The 15,559-nt window shown below is 35.7% G+C and overlaps 1 protein-coding gene across 8 annotated transcripts in view; it reads left to right on the forward strand.

Moving 5' to 3' along the window:
- The window catches only part of ppfibp1b (PPFIA binding protein 1b), a 31,481-nt gene that overhangs the window by 6,640 nt on the left and 9,282 nt on the right, over nt 1–15,559 (forward strand). The window contains exons 3-17 of one of the 8 annotated variants that reach the window (XM_079874296.1): nt 671–876; nt 1,492–1,578; nt 2,056–2,169; nt 3,244–3,375; nt 5,352–5,444; nt 5,620–5,712; nt 8,032–8,149; nt 8,561–8,605; nt 10,087–10,148; nt 10,224–10,308; nt 12,021–12,160; nt 13,170–13,270; nt 13,718–13,777; nt 13,977–14,037; nt 14,324–14,495. In XM_079874296.1, the coding sequence (XP_079730422.1) occupies nt 671–876; nt 1,492–1,578; nt 2,056–2,169; nt 3,244–3,375; nt 5,352–5,444; nt 5,620–5,712; nt 8,032–8,149; nt 8,561–8,605; nt 10,087–10,148; nt 10,224–10,308; nt 12,021–12,160; nt 13,170–13,270; nt 13,718–13,777; nt 13,977–14,037; nt 14,324–14,495 (1,569 nt within the window). The remainder of the gene's footprint in view (nt 1–670; nt 877–1,491; nt 1,579–2,055; nt 2,170–3,243; nt 3,376–5,351; nt 5,445–5,619; nt 5,713–8,031; nt 8,150–8,560; nt 8,606–10,086; nt 10,149–10,223; nt 10,309–12,020; nt 12,161–13,169; nt 13,271–13,717; nt 13,778–13,976; nt 14,038–14,323; nt 14,496–15,559) is intronic. The other 7 variants (XM_079874299.1, XM_079874298.1, XM_079874297.1 and 4 more) reach the window with 7 other exon arrangements.

Raw genomic sequence — 15,559 nt, forward strand, 5'->3', positions numbered from 1 at the left:
CTGTCCCTCCACATTTAAATCTGACAAAATAATTCACTTCACGTTGGTGAATTTGTTCATTCTTTCCGGAATGGAAATATTCTGCAGTGGTACAAAGAAAATCTCAGACTCATTTCATGAAACCTTTACAGAGTAAGATTAAACTGATATTAGTAGGCTGACCAAATGTTTTGGCATGGCATATGAAGTAATTCATCACTGGTTTATTATAAGGCTGACATTTCAAGTTGGAGTCGCCTGTCTAATCACATGATTTCCTGAGGTTTCAGCAATTAAAGCATTTACTCTGACCTGGTTCTGCTTTCAAGACTTGAGTGGTTATTCACCCGCAGCATGTTTTATTATAAGGTCGTGCTATCTTTTACCCCACAGTCCATGATAATTGTCTTCTATAGTGATTTCTCATTGTGCTAAATGTTAACTATTGTAAAAGATTCAGTTATTCATGTATTGCCTGACTCTCCTGAGCATTTAATATATATTGTGTTGCTCCACCAATTTGCTTGCACATAATATTGTCTGAATAAAATGTCCAAACTCCATGCTATCAATGTTTGTGATATGGCTATGTTGGTGTTTAAGTAGAAACCCTCTAAAAGTTCACTCTGACATACATAAAATCAAAATCCCCATTCACCACTTTATTTATTGTTTTGTCGTTGGCATTCAGGCTCCAAGGCGGTGGACTACTCCAATGGCATCTTTGATTGTCAGTCCCCAACATCGCCCTTCATGGGCAGCTTGCGAGCCCTGAACTTACTGGAGGACCTGAGGGGTGTTCTGGAGCTCATGGACACTGAGGAGAGAGAGGGCTTGCGTTGTCAGATCCCAGACTCTACCGCAGACAGTCTGGTGGAGTGGCTGCATGGTCACCTGGTGCGTACGCCACATTCCAGAACTCTGGAATTCACCGTGTCTTCTGTTTGAACATGAGCTAACATACTATGTGTTGCCATGTTGTAGGGAAGCGCATGGTTATTTATACTTCCTTTATTTATAGTAGTCAAAAAGCATGTAGTCTATTTTCAATGATAGTCAAATACGCTATGTGTTGGTTTGTAATACTAGTGTTGGAACTTATTAATTGAGCTATTATAGTGTCATGTGCATTAGTTCTATTCATAATTAGGACTCTGCAGTTAAGTTTTGTCATTGCCTTAAGGTATTAGTTATGGCAATTCAAATAAACATTATTCTTGTGTGGCTTTAGACAGATTGAACAACTGCCAAGTGAAAGTCAACTTATAATACCATATTTAGTCAGTTTACATGGAGTATTATGTTCGTTGACCCAATGTTAACATTTTGTTGGCACAATAAATGGTGCATGAAAACACTGAATATCAAGTGACCCTGTTTTTCTTAGTATCACTGACTTTGAAAAGAAACTTTGAAAAGAAAAAGTTAACTCCGATTGTGTCAAGACATCTCAGGTTGGATTCCAAAAGTCTTTTATAATATAATCTTTTTCTCTTTCTTTTTTTCTGACAGTCAAATGGACACATTTCAATCACCGGCGATGTTTACCAGGACAGGCTTAATCGTCTTGAAAGTGATAAAGAATCCCTTGTGCTTCAGGTAACTTTATATGAACATACAGCACATTTAAAAGTTTGGGGTCGATAAGATTTTAAAAATGTTTTTGAAAGGCTCACCAAGACTGCATTTATTTGATCAAAAATATATTCATATATAATATTTGTTATTTATTTTAAGGCAAAGCTGCTTTTCAGCCGCCATTTCTCCAATCTTCTATTGGAAGCATTTCCAAGAAGCATTTCTTACTATTATTATTATTTGTTAAAAACAGTTGTTTTAATATTTTCGAGGAAACCATTTTTTTTCAGGATTCTTTGATGACGAGAAAGTTCAAAAGCATTCATTTGAAATGGACATCTTTTGTAACATTACATGTCTGCTGTCACTTTTGATCAATTTAATGCTGAATTAAATTATTAATTTCTTAATAAAATATACTCTTATTGATTCCAAATTTTGAACGATTGTGATAAGCAGACAGATAATGCCTAATTAAATGCTCGTCATTCTTTGAAGGTGAGTGTTTTGACTGATCAAGTGGAGGCACAGGGAGAAAAAATAAGGGACCTAGACCTGTGCCTTGATGAACACCGGGAGAAACTAAATGCCACTGAAGAAATGTTACAACAGGTAGGTTTAAAGATATTCCTTGCTTATTGGTGACATGGTCTGGTGGTTGGTTACATGTGTGTTTTGCATGGTGAAGTATGGCTGGGTGATAAAACCATAACAATAACCATCTAATACAATAAAAATTGAGTACCGAAAAAAAACCAAAAACATAACAATAATTATCGAAAGCCAGATCAAACAGCGCTGAAAAACAGGAGAAACACTGTGCACAACGATGCAGTCAGAAGGCTTTCTACAAATGACCATCATTTACCATGGATTGCACCATGGTATTGTGGCAGAAATGTGGGATATTCATATCAAGTTTTATTACAGTATATAATTACCATATAGATTTTACCTTGGTAGTGAGGTGCAATAATCGTGGTTTTAACTATGGTTGTCAGGATCTTAATGTATGCTACTTTGGAAGACCAATGGTTAATTTTAATAAAACTCAAACAGTCAGAATATTTAAATTTTACCATATAAAAATTAGGTTGTTACCATTTTACAGATGTTACTGTTTTTGTTAATGAACATATGTTTACATCCGCATCCTATCTCATGCTACTACTACTGTTAACTCAAGCTACTGTCATATGTGCATTTCTAAGAGACCAACATGTAATATTATTAATATTGCAGCCTACACTGCAAACTTTGCTGAAAATGCATGTCAAAGTCAGACAACACAAACCTGTTTCATGACTTAAAACAATATCACCCATTACCGATATTTATTTTGTTAAGAAAAATTGACAACACGTGAAATGTTTCTCATGTTATGATAATAAAGCGTAGTTTAAAACCACAGTTGACTTTCTGGTTTCTACAACTTTCTTTTAGGAGTAAAAATCTGTTTTTAAAATAAAGATACAACATTTATCGTGATAATTATCGATATCGACTGATATGAAAAAGTTTAATTAATAATTGTTTGGCCATATTGCCCAGCCCTATGGTGAAGCTTATTTTCAGCATATAGTTTTCATTTACTTCTTTACTGTCCAGTTACAAGCAAAAAGCCCATAAAAATACATTACTACGACTCATGCTGTAGTATGTTCATTTTTAAACTCTTTTTCCTAGGAACTCTTATGCCGATCAGCCCTTGAGACTCAAAAGCTGGAGCTGATGGCTGAGGTTTCCAACTTGAAACTGAAGTTAACAGCCATGGAGAAACATAGACTTGATTTTGATGATCGATTCGGAGAGAGTGAGGTAAGAAACATGCATACATGCATGAGAGAAATAATTGTGTAATGATGTCTTTGTTTGAAAATGTCAGTGGCTGTGCTTTAATTTTAATTCTAGTCATTGGTTAATTTGTCATTCTGCCGTTGGTGCACAGAGCCCTTTTGTTTTGACCGCTTTAACATATTGCATTTTGCTGGAAAGATGACATGAATGTTTGTTTAGAATCGTGATTTAGTAGTATAGCCAACCTTTTGTTTCTGTACAAGCCTGTAGCAGAAAGACATGCATTCAACAATGCACTCTGTTAGTGCTCAGACATCTACCAATCACGTCATGTTCCGGGACAGAGGTCTGTTCCAGTACACTGGAATGTTGGGCTTTTAACTGTTCTCTGTTTTGTTTTCTGTCTGGGCAAAATGGCAAATGCAAAAACACCCTTTACCAGATACCATTTCCTCTCCAAAATTGTTTTGGGTGGCCACTTTTCTCTCTAGAAACCAGTCATTACAACGAAGGACTAGGTCACACTGTGGATGTATGGGAGTAGGAATGGTTCTCAGCAAGAGGGTGTTGGGATCCATTGGAATGGGTTTTCCACACTGGTGGTTTCAGATAAACCTGCCCCTAAACGGCACAAAAAAACAACAAACTATAGCCGGCTGCTTTACATGTCGTTCACAAATAGACTTCATGTCAAAGTGGGCGTTTCTTGGTCCAAATAAGCTGAATACTCGACCATGCTTTTTGTTTGTTGAAAGTCTAGCTACTTGACTGACTTTAGGAAGTTCACAAGAATTCACAAGAATGTTTGAGTCGGACAACATGCAACAATGGAGAAAAACAAGAGGTTTTGAAGGTTTAGCATGAAGCACAGACATAGAGATCAGCCAGTCTCTGCACCTGTGTGTGTATAAGACCAGTTTTGTCTCCTTGTTGACATGCTTTCCCCTTCAGTCCAATTTTCTGTGATTGTGCCATCCATTATTCCTAGAATATTCTTGAACAGAGATATACATTATTTATTGTTTAAACTGTGCACTAAATTGGCAAGCGTGTTTGGTCTAGGATAAACACATTTTTCAAAGATATAAATTATTTCTGCCTTTTCCTGTGTTATTTTGCTGCCACAATAATTTACTGTCTCAGCAAGACTCCAGTTTGTTTGCCAAAGTGTCCTTTTTTATTCTGTTAAGACTGGGTCTATGATATGTCTTTCTAGATTTTGAAGAATTACCAGAATTGCTGTAGTCTGAATTATTCAATGTATACTATTGTTCAAATGCTCAACCAGGCTGCATTTATTTGATGATAAATTACGGTAAAAATGGTAACATTGTGAAATATTATTACAATTAAAAAGGACTGTTTTCTATTGAAATACATTATATTTTTATACATAAAATGTATTCTGAGTTTTCCGGATCATTGCTCAAGGTGGATGTATCTTTTTTTTTTTTTTTTCCTTTTTTTTTTTTTTTTTTGTTTGGAGCATTCACTGAGTGTTTACAACTGGAGGCTGTTCTGTTGTTTATTGAATCATAAATCCATGGCTGAATGCTAGACATCCTGACAAAGAGCTTGAAAAGGCCTGAGTGTTGAATGGAAGCTTGTCACTAGATTCTTGTTTTTTGCTCGTAAAGCATTTCTAAAGATTGAATACTTAGTCTGTTTGCTTAACAAACCATCTCAAACATGAGAGAAGGCTCATCTTTGAAGCTTCATGAATAGGAATATGGCTTTGATCATCTGTATGCATTAAGGGCGTTATTAATATTATTATTATTAGGTTCCATGCATTAGCTTCCCTCCGTTATGGAAACCGTGTGAAATTGTAATTGTATGTAAATTGTTATTTTATTTTGATGGTAATCAACAGCATACATATGCAGTCAATAGAGTTTAGCTTAAACCTATTATTTATTCATTTAATACATTTCACATTATTAAATTAATATTATTAATGGAGATTGTTTGTATTTTAAAGACTTCTTTCTTTTTAGGGTTTGATTTTGGAGATTAATGAACTGAGATATCGCATTTCTGAGATGGAAAGTGAACGGTTACAGAATGAAAAGAAATTGAAATCCACTAAGGTGAGTTTCAATACTAGTTTCTTTCTAGTTAAAACAGTACTTGATGTTTTCATTTTTAAGCTTGCGTAGGGTTTTCTCTACTGCTCTTGTCTCTCTTGCATAACCTGTCCCTATTCTCGTTTATCTTTAAGTGTCTATTTTCCTTTTCTTCCTTGGCTAACCTCTCTGCCGCTAGTCGCTAATGGCTAAACTCTCTAGCCTGAAACTCAAAATGGGCCAGATGCAGTATGAGAAACAGATGAAGGAACAAAAAATCCAGGAACTTAAGGTCGGCATACCTCAGGGTGGTTACTGCTTGTGGTTGTGACCCAAAGACCTTTTATTTACTTATTGTTGCACTGTAACTTTGCTTTCAGGCACTTTTATTGAAGCCTTCAGTTTTAAGTTTAAGCATTTACTCATATACAGTGGCCATTCTTAATATTGTATCAACAACACAGTGACATTCAGTGTTTCTTTAGAGTCCAAATACATTCCAGGGCCACTGTTGAGTGTATTCTCTCATATCATTACATAATTAAACTTTTAATCGTCTTGAGAGCTCTATAGTAGCTTCATAGCCCTCCATTATACACCATTTAAAGGGTACAGACAAAGTTCTCATCATGGTTTGAAAGCTGGTCTTTAAATCTGCCCTCTTCTCCAAGCAGTGGCACCAGTATAAGATCTCAGCATGTTTAATTAACCACAAGTATGCTTTAGTGTGAGGCTCTACGTGATGTTTAAGCTGAGAGGGCTACATTTCAGACTGCTTTATAATGCAGGAGAAGCTATTTCTGTCGCTACTTCCTACTGTAGCATACTGTTAAGCCACACGCTTCAAAAAGCTCAGTGTGAGGTTTGCATAAATGTGCTACTCTATTTTTTTTGTGTGTGTGTTATAAACGTCTCACCCACCTTGGCAATGCTTTGAACTCTTGAATGAAGTTTTTGAATGTGATCCTGATTAGTTGTAGACTGATTTGAGTCAACACTGCTATTTTGTGATGCGAGATAATCCAATAACCTTGCATGCTTGGCCAACTAACACATTTTAACAGTAAAATGTATGAGTAAAAGAGTGCATTTTGTATAAAGTGTTTTAATTTCAGAAATTTTGTCTGGTTTTATGTCATGAATATGTCATATTTTATGAAAAATATTATTATTTATAATAATAAATATTATTAATATAAATATCAGTATTAAAGGTCCCATGACATGGGTTATTTTATTATATTATAATGTTTCTTGGGGTGCCCTTATAATGTTAGTATGTTTTTAAGATCAAAATTTTTAATAATTTAGAAATAAAAGGCATTTTTCCTAGCCTGATTTTTGCCTCTGATTTGAACACTCTGTTTGAAGGGGCGTGTCTGCTGTGAGACTTCAGTGTAAATGCCCACTGCTGTGATTGGCTGACATTCTTGCATATGAAATAGCTAGCATTACATGTGGAACTCTCTTGAATACTTTTACTATTACAGCTATTATACATTTTTACTATTACAGCTATTAGATTAACGAATCGTGAGAAGTTTAAGTATTTAGATCTATTCCCATCACATAAAGGGTTGCAGTGATGAGCATTGAGCAGATGACAGCCTGTTGATCAAGTGAATGAAGATTTTATCATTGCAACGCAGTTTCTGCACTCTCACTAATGATTTCACCAATGCAAACATGATGTAAGTACAGTAAGAGCTTCGTTGTGCAGCGTAACAGCGTCATTGATTTCATAACGAGCTTTAAGTGTCCAGATAAACTCGCGCTGTGTGATTGACAGCTTGGGCGATTGGAAAGGGATTGTTCTTTGATCGTTTTCTGTATATATTTTAATCACAGTTTAAATCAGATTATTTTCATCCTACCAAGAGAAACGATTTACTGATGCATAAACAGTATTGAACGATTTTGAGAGAAATATTATCTGTCTGAACTTGAACAATTACACATCAGAAATTCACATAACCCACTGGTTCTTCAGAGGCTCGGATGAAGGAACTAAAAAAATACTTTTGTGTTCATTTGTACATCCAAACACTGAGCAACTGCCGTGCTTCACTCGTTTGCAAGCCATGATGTCTCTCGAGGAAAAAACAATATCGTGCTCGCGATATTTTTCTCATGGGCGGGCCAAATTCTCTTTGCGGGTAAAGAAGAGAAAGGGGAGGTGACCTTTCCCCTTATGACGACATAAAGGGAAAATTCTAGATTCGCCCGTCTGAGCTTTCATTTTCTCAAAAATACCCAGGGCTTGGTTTACACCTATCAAAATGTCTAGCCACTGGGGGACCATAGGCAGGCTAGGGGAACTCATATTAATGTTAAAAAACCTCATAAAGTGAAATTTTCATGTCATGGGACCTTTAATATTAATAATGATAATAATATTTGTTTATATTACAAGTATTATTATATCTGTCTCTGAGCCCAAAAAAATTAAACATCAGACAGAGCTTTTATTTTGCATGTTCCGTGTGCTGAACTCTCTTATAGTAATTAGTAACTGCATGGTTTGGTGTTACTGGGCTTTTAACCTGTTAACTTTGTTGGTGGTCCAGGCTTTGGATTCAGCGTTGTGAGGTCTGTGTGTTTTAATGTTCAGGAGGAGCTGGTTACATTGAGAAGGCAGCTTGATGGGAGAGATGGTGATCTGAGGAGGCTGCAGGATGAGACGGGGTCCAGATCCCCAACGCCTGCAGGCCTAGACGGCACAGAGAGAGGTGGGTCATGTAACATAATCACAGCGTTGCCTGTCCCAGCATGCCCTTCAGTTTTGTCTTGTCATTATGCTGGATCTGTGATGCTGTACTGACTCATTTAAAACAAAAACTGGAGTAGATAAACTTAATCTGTTTTTATTACATTTTTTTTTTTTTTTTTTACTTTACTTTTTTTTTTTTTTTTGCTATTTTATTGTTTTATTTCGGGTTTTTTTCCTTAGTTTTTTTGTTTTTGTTTAGATTTTTACTTTTTATTTTGCTTGACATTTGCTTTTATTGGTCTATTTAGACTTTATTTATTGTTCTGTTTTTATGTTTTTTTATGTTTTTTTTCTATGTAACTTGTTATGCATAGCACTTTATTGGTCCAATAACAGAATACATTTAATATCATTACTCTGTCTTAAACAGTTTTCCATACTGAGGAAACATTAAAAAAGAGGCTCAAAGAGAAACGTAAGGGGACACATGTCTACCTTCTACACATTCACCCTTTTTCATTTTTTTAATCTTTGTACTATTTTTGTCCTCTTAGTCCTCTACTTCCTGTGCCTGCATGTTTGGGCATGGTACTCATGAAGCTTGCTTTTCTATGACACAAAGCAGTGCAAATTACAGACTTACAGGAAGTTAATGGATTTAAAAATAGCAGTTATTAGGTATAGGAAAGTGCCTGCAATTAACACTCGCCAAGCGCCAAATGCGAGTAAAAATTGGAGTTGGCGAGTATATGAAACGGTGTTAATGGCCGGTAACGTTTTTATGAATTCTAACAATGCAATGTTGTAAGAACATGAACAAACGTCAACGACACTCAGAACAGTTGGAGGGTCAGTGTTGCATCGCCACAAAAGTTTAATCCTTGCCAAGTGCAAGAAGATGCGAAAGGGAACTCAATTCGTTACTTGCACACTGTGGGAAGTTTTCTGTGCCTCAACATTTGAAGCACGTCCCCAGAAATCCGTGTATGACAGTGCACAAATACTGAATTGAGCTCTTTTTCACGGCTTCTTGCGCTTGAAAGAACACATTCACACAATGTATCCTATTTAACATAGTCGGTTGTGTCTTAAGTGAATGTAAATAATTGAGAAAGAAAATGCATGTGTACAGTATCAGTATACAGGATCCGTTTAGGTCTTAAAGTGACAGCATCCTAATAATCCTGCTGCTGTCTGTGTCGTTAATGTTAATCAAACAACAAAACACAAAGAGAAAATCACTCACTGCTCATGTCTGAATAACTTTTTTAACTTTAATAAGCATTAATCTAATTTGTAGTTTAATTTATACAATGAAGACTATGTAGTGTTATTTTACATTTTGATTATAATTCTATACCTGAAAATTGTGAATTATCACTGGTATCTAAAATTTTGGTGTCATTACTGCCAAAAAATAGGTAAAAATATTTTTAAGTCACCGGTCATTGGCAGGTGTGGCAAAAAGTTATGTTTTAGATCCAGGAAACGAGTAGTAAATAACAATCCTTTCTTATGTTGTAGCCCTGACAAGAGTCAGATTGTGGTCGCCATCTGGCATGTCACATTTACATGATTGTCTGTTTGTTTCTTGCCTGTCACCTCCTACTGTAACACCTCCTGTTCCCCAAAGCTAGTTTCTTCACCTCACTTCCTCTCTCTTCCCTCCATTATCAGCAGTTGACCGTAACCCTTGTTCACACTCCTCATGACCTCACAGGCTGGACGTCCACCCTTATCTGTGGCTGTATACTCTCACGTTTAATCCCAACAAGCTCCTCCTCGCTTCTGTTATGTACATTTCTCATATTTATCACAGAAGGTCACTGTTGTATTTCAGCTCAATGTGTCTGTCTACAGTTTATGTGATGCTAAATGTCAGGCCTGAGGCCTAATGTTTCTTTGCCCTTTGGTGTTATGAAATGGTCTTTAGTTAACTAAGCCTGTGCTTTGCAGATATGGAAGTACAGAGGATGAAGAAAGCAATGGAATCGTTGATGGCGGCAAATGAGGAGAAGGTAGTTTTGGGTCAGAAGTTTCCCATTGCTTTTGAAAATCGTAACATTTAATGCTGATAATGATGCTTTGTGTAGGATCGCAAGATTGAGGAGTTGCGACAGTCACTCATGCGTTACAAGAAAGTGCAAGAGATGGTCATGTCAGCTCAGGGGAGAAAAGGTGATTTATTTGACTAACTTTTAATAAAAATAATTCCAAAGGGATGTGAATGAAGTGCATTTATCACTCTGTGTTATTTTAGTATTATTTATATACTATTTATTAATGGTTTGAAATAGCTTTTTATATATTGAGTTTTTATTTTAATTTTTAATTTAGTTAAAGTTTAGGAATTTTGTCGTGTACTTCTGTTATTTTATTAGATTTTGTTTTTAAACATTTATATTTAGCTTTTATTTTTATTATAGTTTTAGTGCGAGTAGTCGCACTAACTGTATTACACTTAGTTGACAAAGCAACATTTAAAATGTTTGTCTGTTTTTTTTTAAGTTGACGTTTTTATATATATATATATATATATATATATATATATATATATATATATATATATATATATGTGTGTGTGTGTGTATATATGTATATATATATATATATATATATATATATATATATATATATATATATATATATTACTCTGTTACAAAGAGAAACACCATGGGTGCACCTGACTTTCCTTTACAGGGGAAAAAAATCATAATATGAGGGGAAAATTATTATATTATATGACATTATATTATACTGTATTATGAATGTGACCTTGACATGTTTTCTAGATTATACTACATTGGGCCCTATCTTACACCCAGCGCAATGCAGCGCCAAGCGCGATGCAAGTGTTTTTTGCTAGTTTCAGTCCGACACAGTTATCATTTTCATGTCCTGCACCATGTTGTTTAAATAGCAAATGCATTTGCGCCCACTTGTGCTCCCATGGGCTGCTCTTCTGAAAACGAGGTGTGTTCTGGTGCATTGTTGGCGTGTTGCTATTTTGAGGCAACAGAAATAGACTGCGCCATTGACCAACTGAAACCTGGTCTAAAGTCAATGGTGCAATATTCTTTTTTTGTTATTTAAAAAGTGCGTTAGTAATGTGTGCCTATAGGCAGGTCCACAACGCGCGTACTCTCTGCTGATTAAACACACAGGGCACAACGCACAGCAGCACACAAACATGGCAAATATTTAAAATAAAAGGATTACAATGTGAAAGATTAGTATTGTGTACATAAAGATATGGTGGAATCTGGTTTGTCCCGTAGATGGTCTGCTTTCGCACTTTTACCTCGCGCACGAGCAGTTCCGTTTGCGCTCTGGAGACGCTTTCAGTCTTTCCACTATCAAATTCTGTCATGTAAATAGCGAATCTGCAATGGCACAAGCGCAACTGGCATTTAAAGGGAATGGGAGGTGAGACTCTGATTGGTTTAACACACCCATTACTCATTAAGAGAATAGGGACAACCCTTTTAGACCATGCGCCTGGCGCGCCGACCATTTTTCCCATCGTTAAACTAGCAAAAGTGACACGCATTCGGACATTCCTTAAGTGAACTTGCGCCGTGCGCTTTAGACCATGCGCTTATATCGTTAAAATAGAGCCCATTATATTAATTATAATATAGTATAAGTATATTTATTATATTATGTTATTATATAGTACTATACTATGCTATACTATATTACATTACACTTTATTATATAATACTGCATTATGAATGTGACCTTGATATGTTTTCTAGAGATTCACCCAATTAGTTAAATCCCTTAACATGCTGTTGTTAAGTGACAGGCTGTATTTGCTCTCATGGTGCTGAGTGGCGTGTTCCCTAGCTAATGATCTGATCTCCCTCTTCTCCTGTCTTTTTCATCAGATAAGGTCAAAGACGGAGACAGTGATGAGAGCAATAGCGACAGCTCCCTCTCCATGTCCACCGCCCTCTCCGTTTCCATGGACACGGAGAAGTCTCTGCTCGCTTACACAGAGGAAGTCGCTGTGAGGGGTCAAAATGAGGTACAAATTTCATATATAATTTCCCTCGAGGTTAAACCATTCACTTTTGGTGGTTAATCTGCATATAATATTTTTTTTGCCGTGCCTAATATGAATCACTGCACTGCAAGTTCCTGCAACCTATAATGTTCTTAATTTAGAGCAACACAGGCTTATTGACAGTTCAGCAAAGTTGTGTTGTTGGTGTTTTTTTGGGGCTAAAAGCACAACTGAACACTTGTAATACATGTAGCTGGCTCATACTGTCACTGACGAGCTGAGTATCAGATAGTCACTTATCATGGAGTGACTATGTCTTCAGATATTACTCTTCAGAAGTGATGGATCATTGGAATGAGACGTATGCAGTAGGATTTCTCAAACTTTTTGAAAAAAGGACTCCCAAAACTGATGTTAATGAAATTTGACGTTCCTGTAATCAGTGTTATTTTAGTGTTATTTATATACTATTATAGTATTTATTAATATTGAATTAGCTTTTATTTTTATATTATGAGTTCAATTTAAATTTAAATTTTAGTAATTTTATGTGCTTTTGCCATTTTTATTAGTTTGTTTTTAGACATTTCTATTTAGCCTTAATTTATTTTATTTCAGTTAGTTGTCAACACTTCTAACTTTCATTTAATTTTTTATCTAATATTTAGATTTTATTTTATTTTAGATTTTTTTCAATTAAATTTATTTTAATAGTTTTATTGAACAATAACCACTCCCTTTAATGCAAAAAGATATGCATTATTTAAATAGTAAATTATTTATATATTATGAAGGGTGTACATACTGTAGTACTGATGTAAAAATAGAAAAAATATTAGCGCTGTTTTTACTGCATTACAGTAATGAGAAACACTATGGAGACTCAGAATCAGAAATTATATAAAATATTGTATTTTTATGCTTGAAAGGTTGTTTGAGGTGGACCTCCGTGGGTCTGCATTTTGAAAAAATACTGTTGTAGAGAATTTACTGTTGTGAATTTTCCTTTGCATATTCTCTTCATATGTAGGCGGCTACATTTGTCAGTACATTCCAAGTGCCATCGTTCACAGTATCATCCCCAGACAAAGCAGACAGTGATTCAGTACTGGAACACATGCAGTCATCAAGGTACAATATCAGATCAGTACATTAAAACACACATTGTGTCTGCTGAGGTTGTTGTTTCATGCAGGCTCATCATCTGACAAACTTTGGACAAGCAAACATTCGTTCATATCATAGTTGTGGCTGTAGGTTTACATCCCGAAGCATCCCATCTATGTTACAGCTAGTAGCTAAGCATCCCATTCTCCATGTTGCACCTTTTCCTTTCTTGTGTTTTTATGATAGCATCCTCCTTCCGTCCTTTGAAATGCCTTTTGTCTATTATCTATATCAGAGTCAATGACGATCACCTTCTTCAAGCTATCTCATCATTCTATGGTGTTTTATAGTGTCACTTTCTCACTTTTAGCACATCAGTGTATGTCTGTCTATACACCTCACCTCACTGCTTACCCATCATGCTTTGCCACCACCTCTGCATCCCAATGCTTGTGTGTTTGTCCTTTGTAGTGATAAAGAGTGTCAGGAGCCAACACAATCACAGGAGACCCCATTACATGAGAGTCCCGAGTGAGTATGCGTGTCTGGTGGAGTTGGGTTACAACAATGGCACATTTTGAAATGCCAGATTTTGGGTAACCTGAAATGCCACTATAATGCCACTGTGTGTCTGACACCTTAACATGGTGGTTTGATACCTAGAAGATGCCACTTATGAACATCTGTATGTTGGAAATAGTGATAGTAACAATGTCTTTTCATGTTTTAGAACATCAGAGGTCACTAAATCAGGAAGCCAGGACAACCTCGATGGAAAAGCCAGTGAAAAGGTGAATTTCAGCTTACTCGAGACTTGACTTGGAAAAAAAAAAAATTGAAAAAGCCTTATTAGTTTTCATTAGGGATAGGAAATATATTGAATACTTGCAATGTAATTGTGAGGATATAAAGTAAGATAAACAATTTATATTTTGCCATTTTTAATTCTAGAGGCCTTTAGCAGTAGATCATAGGCCAGCAGAGGTTATTCTTTGACATTATTAACAGAACCCATTTTTTTATTACATACATGAAGTTATTTGAGGTTTCTGAAATGTATTCTTCCTGTTCTTTTAGAGCAAATCTTTTGATGAGTTCAACAAGATTACAACTCTACCACCCAAATCCCCATGCTCTTCTCGAACTGCTGAGGATGACAGCTTCGGCAGCAGGAAAATGAGATCTTCCTTTGGACGGGGATTCTTCAAGATCAAGGGAGGGAAGAGGACTGCAAGTGCCCCTAATTTAGGTGAGACTATCTTATTTCTAGATAAATATGCCCTTGGTCTGCTAAAGTTTCACTGTGGTCAAAAAAGCTCCAATAACTTTGGAAAAACTGTGCTCTGTTTGTATGTACAGTAGCAGACAATCGTTTGGACATACAGACTTTTGACTTTTAGACTAAAAAGTTCACGAGTCAAACATATGCCTGGTACTTTATGTATGCATCTGTTTTAGTAGTAGTATAGACACTCTTTTATTGGCTAGACCTGCTGTATGGCCTCTCCGGAGAAAGACAAAGCAGAACTTGGGTGTGTTTTTATTTCTTTCTTTCCCTTCAAGGAAAAATCCTTCAACGCAATGCATTTTTTTTTCCCAAACATAATAATCTATTGGCTCTCTGACCATTTTGTACCATATCAAACATAATCACTGCTTCTGCTATTAAGGAGGTCATGTGAAGTGCTTTTATAAAGTCTTGATTTTGCTTTTGGGGTCTACTGGTTTTTCATGCTTGAATGTTCAAAAAACACATTATTTCTCTCATTTTATATTCTTGCCCCTTTATTGTGTATACGTTGGGCGGGAATTATGTAAATGAGAAATATTGTGACGTGCACTTCCCAGAAGAAACAGTTCAGAAACAGTTCTTACTGATATAGAGAATAACTCTTTGGAGTGGACTTTTTACTTTGCAGACCTTTTTCATGCTCAAACAGCAACATTACACAAAAAAAATCATAATAGGTTAGGTTCCTTTTCAAGCAAATTTAGACTCAAGGGTGCTTGAGGAATTACATTGTTCAGTTCAATAGGGGTTGCAAATTAGCCTATTGGCTAGAAACCTTTTATGCAACACATCTACACATATTGTTATGGCTTTGACGTGATAATTATGTATGTAATAATGTGCGCTGCATTGTCCCTGACAAATAAACTAATAATAAAAATAAGTTGCTATATGAATATAGAGATCCAACAAGTATTTTAATGATTTTGAAAATAATTGTGATCTCTAACATATTGTAAAAGGGACCATATTTTTTATTTTAGTTTCATTCAAGCTTGATTTGAAAAAGTCTGTCTTTCTGA

This window comes from Squalius cephalus (assembly GCF_949319135.1).
Source record: "Squalius cephalus genome assembly, chromosome: 6".
In the NCBI taxonomy this organism is placed as follows: domain Eukaryota; kingdom Metazoa; phylum Chordata; class Actinopteri; order Cypriniformes; family Leuciscidae; genus Squalius; species Squalius cephalus.